Here is a 13,354-nt window from a genome sequence, read left to right on the forward strand (position 1 = left end):
ATCCTTGCTCCAGAAAGCGAGATCCACATATTGCAGCCTGACATCATCCGGGAATTAGTTAGAAATGTGTGATCTTAGCCCCACCCAGAACTGACTCAGAATCTGTGCTTTAATCAGATCGCCCAGGTGATGTGCATACACTAACAGCTTCGGAAGCACTGTTGTAGCTAACACATGCCAACACGTGTGAGCATCCTCTCTCTGTCTCTGTCTCTCTGTCTCTCTCTGTCTCTGTCTCTCTCTCTCTCTCTCACACACACACACACACACACACACAATCAGATCAAATGAGAGATAGAAGAAGCCACGTTATGTACATGTACATTATGTACAGATTTCCATCAAGGAATCCCCTCGGTGACGCTAGCCGCCACAGATACGCTGTGCATTTATCTCCCCCAGACATCTCATCCCTGGATGATGAAAAAACCAAGGAGAACCTTACATTCTCCATTTAGCTAACAGAACTAGCTCTCTAGACAACCCAAGGCATTAATTAGGTTTCAAGAGGCAGGGCTGTCATAACAGCCTCAGTGTGTTTCTAATTTTTACAATCATTCAAACATGCACCAGAAAGGTATGAAAGCACATCCCCTCCCTCCTACTGCCTTGTCAGAGGCAGAATGGAAATATCCATCTTGAAGCCTGGCTAGCAATGATTGCTGCTTACGTCATTTCCCTGTCATATATAAATAGAAAGAAAGAGATGCATTTTCAGAAAAAAAGAAATTTCTTGGACCTTAGCTTCAACTGGAATCATTGATTCTTTTGACAACTCAAGAGACATTTATTAACTACTTCATCTTCCACATAGGGGTGGTCACTGCGGAACTCCTTCTGAAAGCTTTCAGCAAAGAGGGGGGATACACAAATAAATCATTACTTGTATTATAATTTTAATTAGATGAAATATATTTTATTCACTTCTCTCAACCTTAGCCATCCAATCCATGAAATGGACAGATAATTCTTACAGCAACACGATTACAGAGTATTTTCGCTTGCTCTGTCCTTTCCTCTCTTCAACTTTTCTTCCCCTTCCACCCTCTAATTCATTTATCCATCCATTCAGCTGTCACTGTATGTGCAAGGCACCATGTTAGCTACTGTGAGAAAAATGAAGAAATTGGAGACAGTGTGAATCTACCCTTATATTTGTTAGATGAGGAAAGAGTGGAGACCCAAGGAAGCTGATTGCCATGTCATAGGCCAAATGGTTAATTAAAGAATAAAAACCAAAATTTAGATGCTAAAGAGACCTGGATAGGAATCCCATTTAAAATAACAACAACAACAACCTTTTATCGAGTTGCACCAATTTAAGCCCTTGACTTACATTATTGTAAGCTATTCATGGAGTTGATGTCATAATCTCCATATTTTGGTGGTGAAACTAAGCTCCAAGAAGCAACTTAACCAAAATCCCACAGCTGACAAATGAAGGTCCACCTCGAGTCATGGTTTTAACCATTTTATCTACAAATGAAGTCTTCTGACCCTCATTTCTGTGCTCTCTTTCCTTCATAACACGCTGCTTCCACACGGCTGTCTTGAATAACATTTCTCCCTCCTCGGCTTCTTCCCTCTGCGGATAAGCATTCATTCACTTAATGCAGTTTTCTTTTCTTCAACAAACAATGATCGAGCCCCACTTTGTGGCCGGCACTATGCCAGGCCCTGAATGTTGAGTGAGGAACTACATAGACATTACTCCTTCTCTCAATCTAGTAGCTTCTCATAGTGTCTTCCAAAATCTTCTTTTCAAAAGGTCATGAACTATGGAGCCAGATAAGTCATACGGTCACGACCAGGAATGAATGGGTTCATGTAACATACTCAGCCATTAGAGAAAAACAAAAAAAGGAACTTAAAGCAGATAGAAGACTCCCACCAACCCACTTACACATGCACAACCAGGTAAATGAGCCCCAAGTTAATTTTCTATCCATACCAATAGAATAGGATAGAAGCAGTCGTCCATTAACATAATTTTTATTTGCCTATATTTAAAGGTAGGTTTCAGGAGAATTAAGAATTAATTAATTATTTAATTAAGAATTAAATAATTTGGGAAAGGAATATGGTGAAGAAATTGGAGAGGGAAAGTGGATATTACACTATTTCCAAAAGTGCTTTGAAAACTCTAAGTGCTAGAAGATGCTTTTGTTATTAGGATGACAAATAAGTTCTATGGAAAGAGAATTTAAGACCAGAAGTCAAGAAGAACAGCCTTGCACACCAGATATAAGGAGATATCTCTGGACTCCTTATTCTTAAGGCAAGGAGTCCAGAGCAGCAAAACCACTGTGGAGGGAATTCCTTGGTGGTCCAGTGGTTAGGACTCTGCACTTTCACTGCCGAGGGCATGGGTTCAATCCTGCAAGCCATGAAACACAGCCAAAAAAAAAAAACACAACCAACCACTGCAGATAACTCACCAGAAAGTGGGCCTCCACGGGGTGGGGGAGGGGAGCAGGGGAGGGACAGTGCTTGGAAGTGAGGGTCAGTCTGTGTTACAAGGCAAGTGTACTTCCTGAGAAGGTGCTGGCGGACTGTTGGCCATTCATTTGTTTCAGGCAATACTGACTGAGGGTTTACTCTGTGCCCTGACAGTGCCTGAAACAAACATCTTGCTATCCTAGGACTCACATTTCACTAAATAGAAACAACAAACAAATAAATATGGGACATAACATCAGGGAGAGATAACTGCTCTGAGAGACAACGAAGCTGAAGGTGACGGAGAGTGCTACTTTACGGGGGATGGTCAAGGACGGCCACTCTCGAAGGTGCCATATGGGCAAAACTCTGGATAGAGTGAGGGAGTGAGTCGTGCAATAGCCGGAAAGAGCTGCATCAGGCAGAGGAAACGGCAAGTGAAAAGCCACAGATGTGCTTGGTGTGCTCGAGCAGGGCTGGGACTAATGAGGGGGCGCTCATCTACTGTGTAACGTTTAAAGGAATGGCCCCAACTCAGTCACCAAGATAAATAGCTTATTGCGATATTTTAAAGTCAACATCAATGCAAAACAAAATCCGCGATAAGCAAAAAAATCAACATTTTAAATAGACACAAGATCCGACTCTGCAACTGTACAACCCTCACTCGCCCCTCCCTTATCCTGGCTCCAAGTTCAAGGAAGATCAAGACCTGTGTACCTGGAGCAAGGTGATAGGAAACACGGTCAGAGAGAGAGCAAGTGGGAGACCCATACGCCACACGGAAAGGGTTCAGGCTTTATACTTGGCCAGGTAGACTGTTAGGTGATTGGACAACCACCTGGAGCTTTAGAAACCTTTGGGGACCTCCACGGTGAGTAGCCAAGAGCTGACTGCACTTCCCTCTCAGCTGTTCAGATGGCTCAAAATAAGATCCAGTGCTTTCATATATATGGAATCTAAAAAAAAATGGGGGTTTCCCTGGTGGTGCAGTGGCTGAGAGTCCGCCTGCCGATGCAGGGGACACGGGTTCGTGCCCCGGTCCGGGAAGATCCCACATGCCGCGGAGCGCCTGGGCCCGTGAGCCATGGCCGCTGAGCCTGCGCGTCCGGAGCCTGTGCTCCGCAACGGGAGGGGCCGCAACAGTGAGAGGCCCGCGTACCGCAAAAAAAAAAAAAAAAAAAAAATATGGTTCTGATGAACCTAGGGGCAGGACACGGATAAAGACACAGACATAGAGAATGGACTTGAGGACACGGGGAGGGGGAAGGGTAAGCTGGGACGAAGTGAGAGAGTGACATGGACACATATACACTACCAAACGCAAAATAGATAGCTAGTGGGAAGCAGCTGCATAGCACAGGGAGATCAGCTCCGTGCTTTGTGACCACCTAGAGGGGTGGGATAGGGAGGGTGTGGGGGAGACACAAGAGGGAGGAGATATCAGGATGTATGTATATGTATAGCTGATTCACTTTGTTATAAAGCAGAAACTAACACACCATTGTGAAGCAATTATACTCCAATAAAGATGGGGGGAAAAAAAAGATCCAGTGTTTTATTAGCAATTCTGGTGGGAAATTCTATAAAACCTATAAATATTACAACCTAATTAGAAGGGCATCTCTCCAACTTCTAGCATCTCACAGACTTCTGCCTGTATGTGATGAGGCCCTTCTCAGAGATCCTTTAAGGGACTTTTTCCAGCTTTGGGAAGTGCTGATCTATGTGTCCTGCCAACACATAAGTCTTTAAGAGGTAGGTAAACCCATCAAGTTCCTTTTTTTCCCATTAGAACTATGGCATTCTGGAGAGAAAATGTCACTGGAGAGTTCTACCAGGTAATGAGTAAATTAGAGTCCAATTTCCTTCCCCCCAGTTATTCTCTGGGAGGGGAAAAGTAAGTACCTGTGCGAGGGTAAGGAGGAAACAGAAGATACTTCTTGGCTGGCAGCTAAAGTCTAATTAGACTGACAAATCTTCAGTGCCTCCCCCAGTTATGAAGCTTGGCAGGAAAGGAACGAGCCCTGGAGCCACACATTACATAAGGCCTTTAATCAATATTAGTTGAGCCCTGATCCTAAAATAAACTTCCCCTAGAGGCTCTGTCGTCTGGTGGTAAAAGGCAGGGATGGAAAAGCGTGTGGACTCCTAGTCTCACTTCTATCAAGCTGGTGGAAGCAGGAAAAAGGTGGAGGGGCCCAGAAGGGATAATTTGGGGGATAAGTATAACATAACTTACCTCCTGTTATAGCATGGTATTTGGAATAAAGTAGATTAATCTTGTATCCCAATCCGAGACAGTGTGATTATTCAAGGAACCTTGAGAAAATTCAGTGTTCTAGCCAGAATCTCAAAACGCCAGGACAACAACATGCTGTAAATGTGTGTGTCATGTATGTGTCGAACCATATGGAATTGCTGATATCTGACCATTCTGATCTACAAAAATGGCAGTTTCACATGTTTCACCTAATAGAACACTTTGCATGTGATAACCACTCAGCTAAGCTAATTCCCACTCCATACATCCCTTCTAATTGATGAGTTCAGGGCTGTGATTCAATCTAGGATCCTCAAAGGAAATCCTGGGTGATCACAGGTTTGTGTGGGTGTAGACAAAATTGTTCTTGTGCTTATCCAGCCATACAGGGAGGCTAAGCTCTGTGAGGATCTGTGAGTCCTGGGAGAGTCTCTTGGGTTGAAGTGGTTTTCCAAATGTCTAGCATTTAGTGCAGACTTGTGGGATAGGGCGTGGCCTAAGTTCTTTCCACATCTGGTTGTATTTATTACTCACAACAAGCCTATGGTAAAGATACTGTTGTGCCCATTTTACAGATAATAGAACTGAGGTTTAGAGGGTCTAATCAATATTCCCAGAGAGACACAGCTAAGTGGCTGGAAGAACCTGGCGTCCAACCCAGAAATTCTGATTCTAAATTTCTCTCTCTTTCCTTCAGCATACTGGGACTGCATCCAGGACAGACGGTGTGAAGGATCAACTTTTTAATCACAAGTTTTGCTCTGTTTTGTTTTCCAATAATCAATATCAAGGCTGAAGTGTGCTTCTGACTGTCCCCAGCCTAAAACTGAAAGCAGACCACGAGGACTTTCCATATAGGTATTGTTACAAAACCTGAATAATTGTGGCTTCCTTCCATAATTTTTGAAAATGGTTCACATTTGCCCACCAAATTTGTGAGTTTGAGATAAGAATGAAATCTCACAAAGCTCTCAAGTCTTTCACTTCTACTGTTTATTAAGGTAGTTCCAATCCAGGCTGAACATTGTGATTTTCTGGTAATATTCTGGTGCCGAGCAGCCCTGGCCAATGTCAAGGTGACTTTACCAATGCCCAGTTCAGAAAAAGCGGGTCATGATCAGTATTCTGCTAAGAGCTTATAAATGATTCCAAATGGTGATTTGCTGAACACAGAACACACTGAGTTCTTTCTTTACTGATAACTTGGTCTGTAGCACTAAGGTAAGAGAATACACATTATTCTTGGAACTATTTTCCTCTTGGCCCTTTCCTCTCTCACAAGAACACTTTGGTCATGGTGGCTGAGAGTTACCCCTAAAAGACTCTTATTCCTCACTTTTGCCTTCCATCCTGAGTGAGGACTAAGGAATTTGAGTGTAGCCTGAGTTGAACTTTTCCACCTTAGAAGCTGACCTACCGGCATCATGACAGTAACCCTACCAGCACTGGGGTCAGACGTAATGCAATGGATGTGCCTGTACAATCTCTGGGGCATCCCTGGTAGTAACACCCACAGGCAACCTGATCCAGTTCTCCCCTCTTGGACTTCTCCTGTTTGGGGGCATTTTAGGCCAAGACTCTCAGAATCTGAATCTCTTGTATCTCACAAACCCCCTCTATGCACTCTCTGTTCTAGCTGGACTTGGCGATCTCTCTAGGAATCATCTCTGACTTTGTCACTTTAGCTTTGCACATTCAGCCAACCTGGGGTTTGTTCCTAGCGCCATGTATCCAAGTCCCAGTTCCATTCTCACCTCATTCACAAGATCCAGCCATGCCATCCCATACACCACTCCTCACCCCCCAACACACCATCACTTGTAAGTCACTATTTCATACTGATAGCTAATGTCAAGCCCTCTGGTCCACTTTACGCTGTAAGCTCCATGACGGCGAGGAACCTGGATTCCTCTTTCTGTAACACCAAAAATACATGTGGATAGACCCATTTCATAACAGAACATACTCTCCAAGGCCCATAGCACTCCCGGTTGATTTAAAAATGGAAAAGAAAATTAAAGATGGGTAGTGAGATGTCCATTCCGGAGATCTTACAGACGTTTTATTTGCCAGGACTAATTTCAGCCCCCAAATTCTACTCTGAGCCTCCTTCAAATCCCTATCCTCCAAAACCTCCTAGCCCCACTCTGGACACTACCATCAGTAGAAGCAGCCCCATTTTCTGAGTTAGATCCTTGCTTGAGAGGGTATTGGCTTGCATACCAAATGTTGAGGACAAAATATAATAATAACAAGGTTAAAATATATTTAATTATATTCTTCGTGATATACCTCTTGTAAGCATTTTACTTTTATTAACTCAGTTATCCTCACAGCAATCTTATAAGGACTAGTGGTACCTTTCCCTCCCTCCAATTTTACAATGTGGTAGATTTAGGTTGGTTGCAAATTCTTGCTACTCCTCCTATTGAGAAATGAGGTTTATAGATCACTCCCTGAAAGTGAGACTTGGAAAACTCTCTCCAGGGGTCCTGAGCCTCTATGAAAGGAGTCCTAGAGACACGGAGAGAGACGTGGACCCAGCTGAGTCCAGTATTTCCAGTTCACCCACCAAGGCACCAGATGCATGTGTGAAGCCAGACCCTCCAGACCAGATTAGCCACTGAATGACCTCAGTCAATTCCATGTGAGGCAGAAGAAATGCCTTGCTGAGCCCTGCCCAAATTTCTGACCCATAAAACTTTGAGATCTAATGACATAGTTGTTGTTTGAAGCTACTAAGTTATGGCAGGTTGCTCCATAGCAATAGGTAACTACAACATACACGACTCGCCCAGGGTCACTTAGTTAATACGAAGAGAAACTAGGTTTTAAACCCAGGCAGTCTGACTTCAAGTACATGCATTTAATCATTCTGCTATAGTTTTACCACTGGAAAAAAAAATTAAAATTGTCCAAAGCACACTGATCATCTTAGAGAGAAATCCTTCCACAAGCCATGACACTTCTGATTGTTAAATGATGATAAGGTACATAATAAAGCCTATCTTGTTTTCTGATTTATTCAATAAATATTTACTGAGCACCTACTAAGTGCCAGACCTTTATTTGAGAATTATCACTTGTCCACCTGCTTTCTCAATGCACCCACCTGCTTTCTCAACCTTAACTTCCTTTTTTATTCAGGGAGGCATCTAGAGACATCCTTCTTTTTTTAAAAAAAACTATTTTATACTGGAGTATAGCTGAGTAACAATGTTATGATAGTTTCAGGTGCACAGCAAAGGGACTCAGCCATACATATGCATGTATCCATTCTCCCCCAAACTCCCCTCCTGCTTGGCACTGCAGCTGTGAGTAATTTAACATAGTCCATGTAATTTACAAGTATTTTGTAACAAACTAGAGTATCAGAAAGATCAAAGCGCCTATTACTTCCAGGAGGCTAGAGCCTTAGAGGGCCATATCAGTTGGCAAACTCTTTGTTCACATTCACACACAGTTAAGAGCATCACTAAAAGCACTTTGCAGTTTTCCTTTGATTTAAAATCAACATTAACCAAGGTCTATCAGAAATGAACTGCTCAAATGATGTTTTCTTACCTTATGCTTAAAGAAATAACCAGTGGATTTTTAATAAACAGATATTTATACTTGTGAATGCACATGCTTATTTTGTTTCTTCCGGAAGAGTCTACTTTTAGGACAACTCTACTCTAGCAATATTATCAAAGCAAAGGAAGACAGAACAGAGTATCATTTGGGAATGGCTGTAAGATTTCACACATAGGTGAAAACGTGAATGATGGATCTAGTGAACATGAAATCCAGCCTTCCTCCCTTCTTTTTCTTTTTTCTGAAGATTTCCCAGAGATCAAATCTTTATGAGTCCATTTCATTCAAGAAAATTAGGGGCTCACACAGGGCACATAAGAACTCCTGAGACTGACCTTCTTCACCCAGAGTCTTCAGAGTCTGGAAACTGCCTTAAACCTTGGGTAGAATCCAAGGGTAGTCGGGTCCCCGGTCCTAAAACAAGCTTCACATGATCTACAGAATGTATTTAAGACAGCGATAGACTTGGAGACAGGCAGGCTATTTCGTTTTGCCCAGGGCAAAGTTCTTATGGCTAGTTGGCAGAACGAACAGTTCAAAACCCTTGGCATAGTTATTTCCTTTAGCTAATCTTTACGAAGAATATGGGGCCTTTTTATCTGTCATGCCCACCTGATCCAATTTTGCTAGTCTGTTGGCTTTCCTCCAAGACTACTTTATGTATTTATACACCTTTAAAAACAAAGAGCGTCAACAGATTTATAACTCACTTTTATAGCCTTTTCTGCAGAAGCAAAAGGAAAGACATGTAGATGTAATCCAATTATCACTGGACTAAAGAAAAAGAAACACACCAGAAAGGAGGCTGCTAGAGAGGGCATCCTCCAGCTGTCTACAGCTGCTGGCCTCTAAAATGACAACAGGTTAAATGATGTTTAGAATCACACTCACTTATAAGACTTTTGTACCTTGTATCCTACTCTGGCTCCCTTAGTTTGTACAAATACTCACCCAATCTGCTCCTATTTATGTATGTGCTGCAGGAAGGAAAGCCCCAGACTGATAATTACCATGGCTTAGTCCCTGAATCCTCATGTAACATTAAATCCTTCTGAGGTCAGTAAAAATTTGGCCTTGAAAAGGACTACAGGACCATCCATTCCTATGAAGAAAAAGCCATATGCTTCTCTGCTTCCCACAGGGTTAGTGGAATGTATTCTGACAGAGACAGAACAAGTCTGCCAAGACCTGTGCAGATAGAACTATCCTTTCACCCACAATAAACAGATATGCTCTTGAGCTATAGAGAGTCATAAAAGAAATATATATTGTCTTTTATCTTCTTTTCAGTGAGTATAGTGAAGTGTCAGGGGTTATTGCTTTAATATCAGTAGCGAAAAAGCTATTTTTCTGGAGCATGTGCGAAGGTATACATGTAACAACACGTGCAACTATAAGACTGCTAAGTAACCAGCTTCTTAGTAGCTTTTCTAAAACACATTAAATTGGCCTGATAACATCATCAGTGCATCAGCTTCCAATTGTTCCTGTGGAGTCACATAAGGAATGGTCTGGATATTTCTACTCAAAGAAAAGCGAAAAGGTAGACAACACTTTTACCACTGCCTAACTCTCATAAACTTAATTCAGAAGAATGGGAACACATTGGGGGTTCAATTGATTATTGACTTTAGGTTTATAATGTCCTCTGAAGTCAATGGAAGGGTGATGTCAAAGACTCAACTGAACCCCTGGCTAATGTCTTAAAACTAAGAAACAGAAAGGACAAGTACTGATCTACTGAATCTTCTGCAGATACTAACTAGACTAGGGGTCATTTTCCCACAAGCAATCGGAATGTCTTATTTTTTGCCAGAGCATTTAAGGCTAAAAACCTGAATAACCTTCTCCCCTCTACTAACTAGATTTATGAGATGCCAAGTAAGTCAGCAAAGCATTAGCTTTAGCTTGGGTATAATTACTTTTAAGTGACAAAACAAAAACGTTAACCACAAAACTAAGGACTTCCTACATAGCTAAACTCAGACCTTCGAATTTTTTAATGTAATTAGGACCTTGGTCAATATAATATAAAGGAAACGAAGTGGGCCAAAAATAATAAGTGAATAATCAACACTTATCAAATACAAATACTGCATTTTATAAGGATTAATTGAACCTCTAGCTTCATCTGCCCTTGATTTAATGCTACCCACTGGCCTCAAAAATGAACAATTCACGTCCTAGCAAAGCCATCAGGAGGATGCGAATAGAACTGAACTAGGATACAGTCTTTCCTATGATAAAAAATTTTCCTTTCCCCCTTTTCCCTTTTGGCTAGTGCAAAGAAAGGTAATAAAATGAGAGGTGGGAGTATTTCATAGTGAAAATTTGCTCATTTTGAATAAGAGCTTTACCATCCTTCCTACAGGCATCCTTCCTACAAACATAGTCATTCAGACACTTTAGCTACGTAGTAACACTGACCATGAGAGCAATATCTCAAAGACCAAGATGCGGAGTCAATTAATTGTTGGAGAAAGGCTTACCTGAATGCTGGCTGTAGAGCGATTCTTGCGGGTTGTGGTAGTAGCCATTGTAGTGGTGGTTTCCATGACAGTGGTAGACATTTCCGGTGGCATGGAGGTTGTCTGTGTCGTTCCCAAGATTGATGGGACTTCTCCCACCAGTCGGACACTTCCATTGATTTTAATATTGGGGTTGTTCTCAGCCGCCATGTTCAGTACTTTTAAACCATCATAATAGAGCCCAGAAAGCTGGCCTTGGAAGAGGCGTCCTTTGTCCTTTCCACCGATAGCTATTTGCGCCTGGGTGTTGAAGATGGTTAACTGCCGGCCTAGTGGGTTGGGTGGAGGAAACATCATTATTCCTGTACATTTTCTCTGTTTGCCTTACCTGGTCTGAATGGACCAGACATCAAAACAGGCTTCCTTGAGCAATTGAAAGGAAGAAAATTGGGTAACAAAAATTCAATACAGACATTGGCAAATAACATTTCACTGTTTATCTCTTCCACTGTCTAGCTGAATATCCTAGATAACCTGAATAAAAGATTCTCTATCTCTTTATTGTGAGGCAGGAGAAATCTTGTTCAATGATGAGCAGTATTATAGTCTTCCTGGTTATGCAGTTGTGGATGACAGAAAAAAAAACAGGTGATGAAAATAATAAATCATAAATACTTACTGTACTGATTTTTTAACCTAAAAAGTAACACAATGAAAACTAAAAAGAATTATATATGGCAAATAAAGACTCAGTGAGGTAACACGGAACACTGAATTAAAAAACTAGGTCTGATAATTAAATTAAATTAACTGAAATTAACTTAGATTCTAGCTAAGAGACTTGGATTTATTGTATACTTATAAAAATAAACATTTTGGTCACCAAACACCTCATTTCCTAGAAATCTTCCTAATGCATAATATTCTACCCATACTTGCTATTTAATAAACACTATGACAGATTATTTCCCATCTTTATTAATTTGGAGGAGGGGAGAGATTACAGTCACACAACTAAATCTCCCTCTGAGATATGAAAATAAGTAGGCATTGATCATGTCAGTGAGAAAAGGGGGAAGAAAAAAAATGTCATTCAGAATCAATGAATTTTAAGAGGAGGGATAGGTGTTAACGAAAAAAGCTACACATAAAACACCTTAAAGTGATATAGAGGTATGCTAATGAATTGAAGCAAAGAGTAGCTCACCTCATTTGAAGTTCCCATTTGGGGAACCATTTATGCTTCTGTGGACAGAAAACTATCAGAATGAAATGATGGTAGAACAGAGGTTAGAATAGTGTAACTCAACTTATCTTCCCCCCAACTATTCCTACTTTAAAAAGCCTCTCTTAAGTTTGAGATGTTTCCCAGAAAAATCTAAATACCTTTTAAAGGTTAGAGCCTTCTATTCTATTATTTCTCCAGATTATTTTCTTCTGTTTTTCCATATGGAGAAAGGTGGAAAAATTTTTTAACGGAATTAAATATATCCTTTCTGAATTTTTCTCCATTTTAGTCAGTGATCAAACAATACTTCATTCATTCTTAATCTAATTGCCTGAATATTTTTAGCTATTAATGACTGGAAACACTGTTCTGATATACTTGCCTTTTTAATAAAAGGGAGTATATTTTTTTAAAGACTGAGGTTTTCATATAATCTCAAATATGAATAGAGGCATGCTGTGATATTTGGGCGCTTAACCTCTACCACTATTACATGGCCTTTAAGCCTACACAGTGAGTAGCTATCCTTGAATTTCTGGTGTATAATGTGGAGTCCCTACTCAATGTAGAAAAACGGACGAAACAGAAGGGACAGAGAAGGGAAAATGCATCTGCTCAGAGGGAATTCTTTGTACAAGACCCAGCTCCACTCACTGGGCAATGCTTAAGGGCATATTAGTCAAGAATGATTTATAACTAATACCCCTTTGGAAGCTTCAAACACTACACTTCACTATGATGATTTGGACAGATAATTTTGTTATAGTGAAAATAATCTCTATAAAAATATCTGGAGCATGGAAATGGAATCTGCTGGCTTTAATGATAAACAGAATTGCCCAGATCCTAAGGGTCCAATCAAATAGGTCTAATAGATTTCCATTATTTTCCCACCAATTCCTTCAGTGCCCTGTGCACATGCATCATTGCCTATCCTTTGGCCTCTCATTTCTCACATAAGATGCAGCAAAAAGTTCAATGCCCAATAATACTGGCTAATGGCCTGGAGCTCATACCTCTTTACTGTTTATTTTTTGACAACAGCTTTATTCTGGGAGCCCTAAGCTTACTATAAAAAGAAATGCCGGGCTTCCCTGGTGGCGCAGTGGTTGAGGGTCTGCCTGCCGATGCAGGGGATGCGGGTTCATGCCCTGGTCCGGGAGGATCCCACATGCCGCGGAGCAGCTGCGCCCGTGGGCCATGGCCGCTAGGCCTGCGCATCCGGAGCCTGGGCTGTGCAACGGGAGGGGCCACGGCAGTGACAGGCCCGCGTACCGCAAAAAAAAAAAAAAAAAAAAATGCTCCTGGCCTTGCATAGGCATTTGCAGTGGTTAACATAATAAGAATTTGCCTAGTAAGAGATCTCTAGGGCTAAAATTC

General features: G+C 41.3%; 1 protein-coding gene across 19 annotated transcripts in view; it reads right to left on the reverse strand.

The window, feature by feature from the left end:
- Positions 1 to 13,354, reverse strand: part of NRXN3 (neurexin 3) — a 1,691,100-nt gene that overhangs the window by 144,545 nt on the left and 1,533,201 nt on the right. For all 19 annotated transcript variants that reach the window (XM_067729075.1, XM_067728964.1, XM_067728949.1 and 16 more), the window contains one exon: positions 10,768 to 11,075. In XM_067729075.1, the coding sequence (XP_067585176.1) occupies positions 10,768 to 11,075 (308 nt within the window). The remainder of the gene's footprint in view (positions 1 to 10,767; positions 11,076 to 13,354) is intronic.

Source organism: Pseudorca crassidens, chromosome 1 (assembly GCF_039906515.1).
Source record: "Pseudorca crassidens isolate mPseCra1 chromosome 1, mPseCra1.hap1, whole genome shotgun sequence".
Lineage (NCBI taxonomy): Eukaryota > Metazoa > Chordata > Mammalia > Artiodactyla > Delphinidae > Pseudorca > Pseudorca crassidens.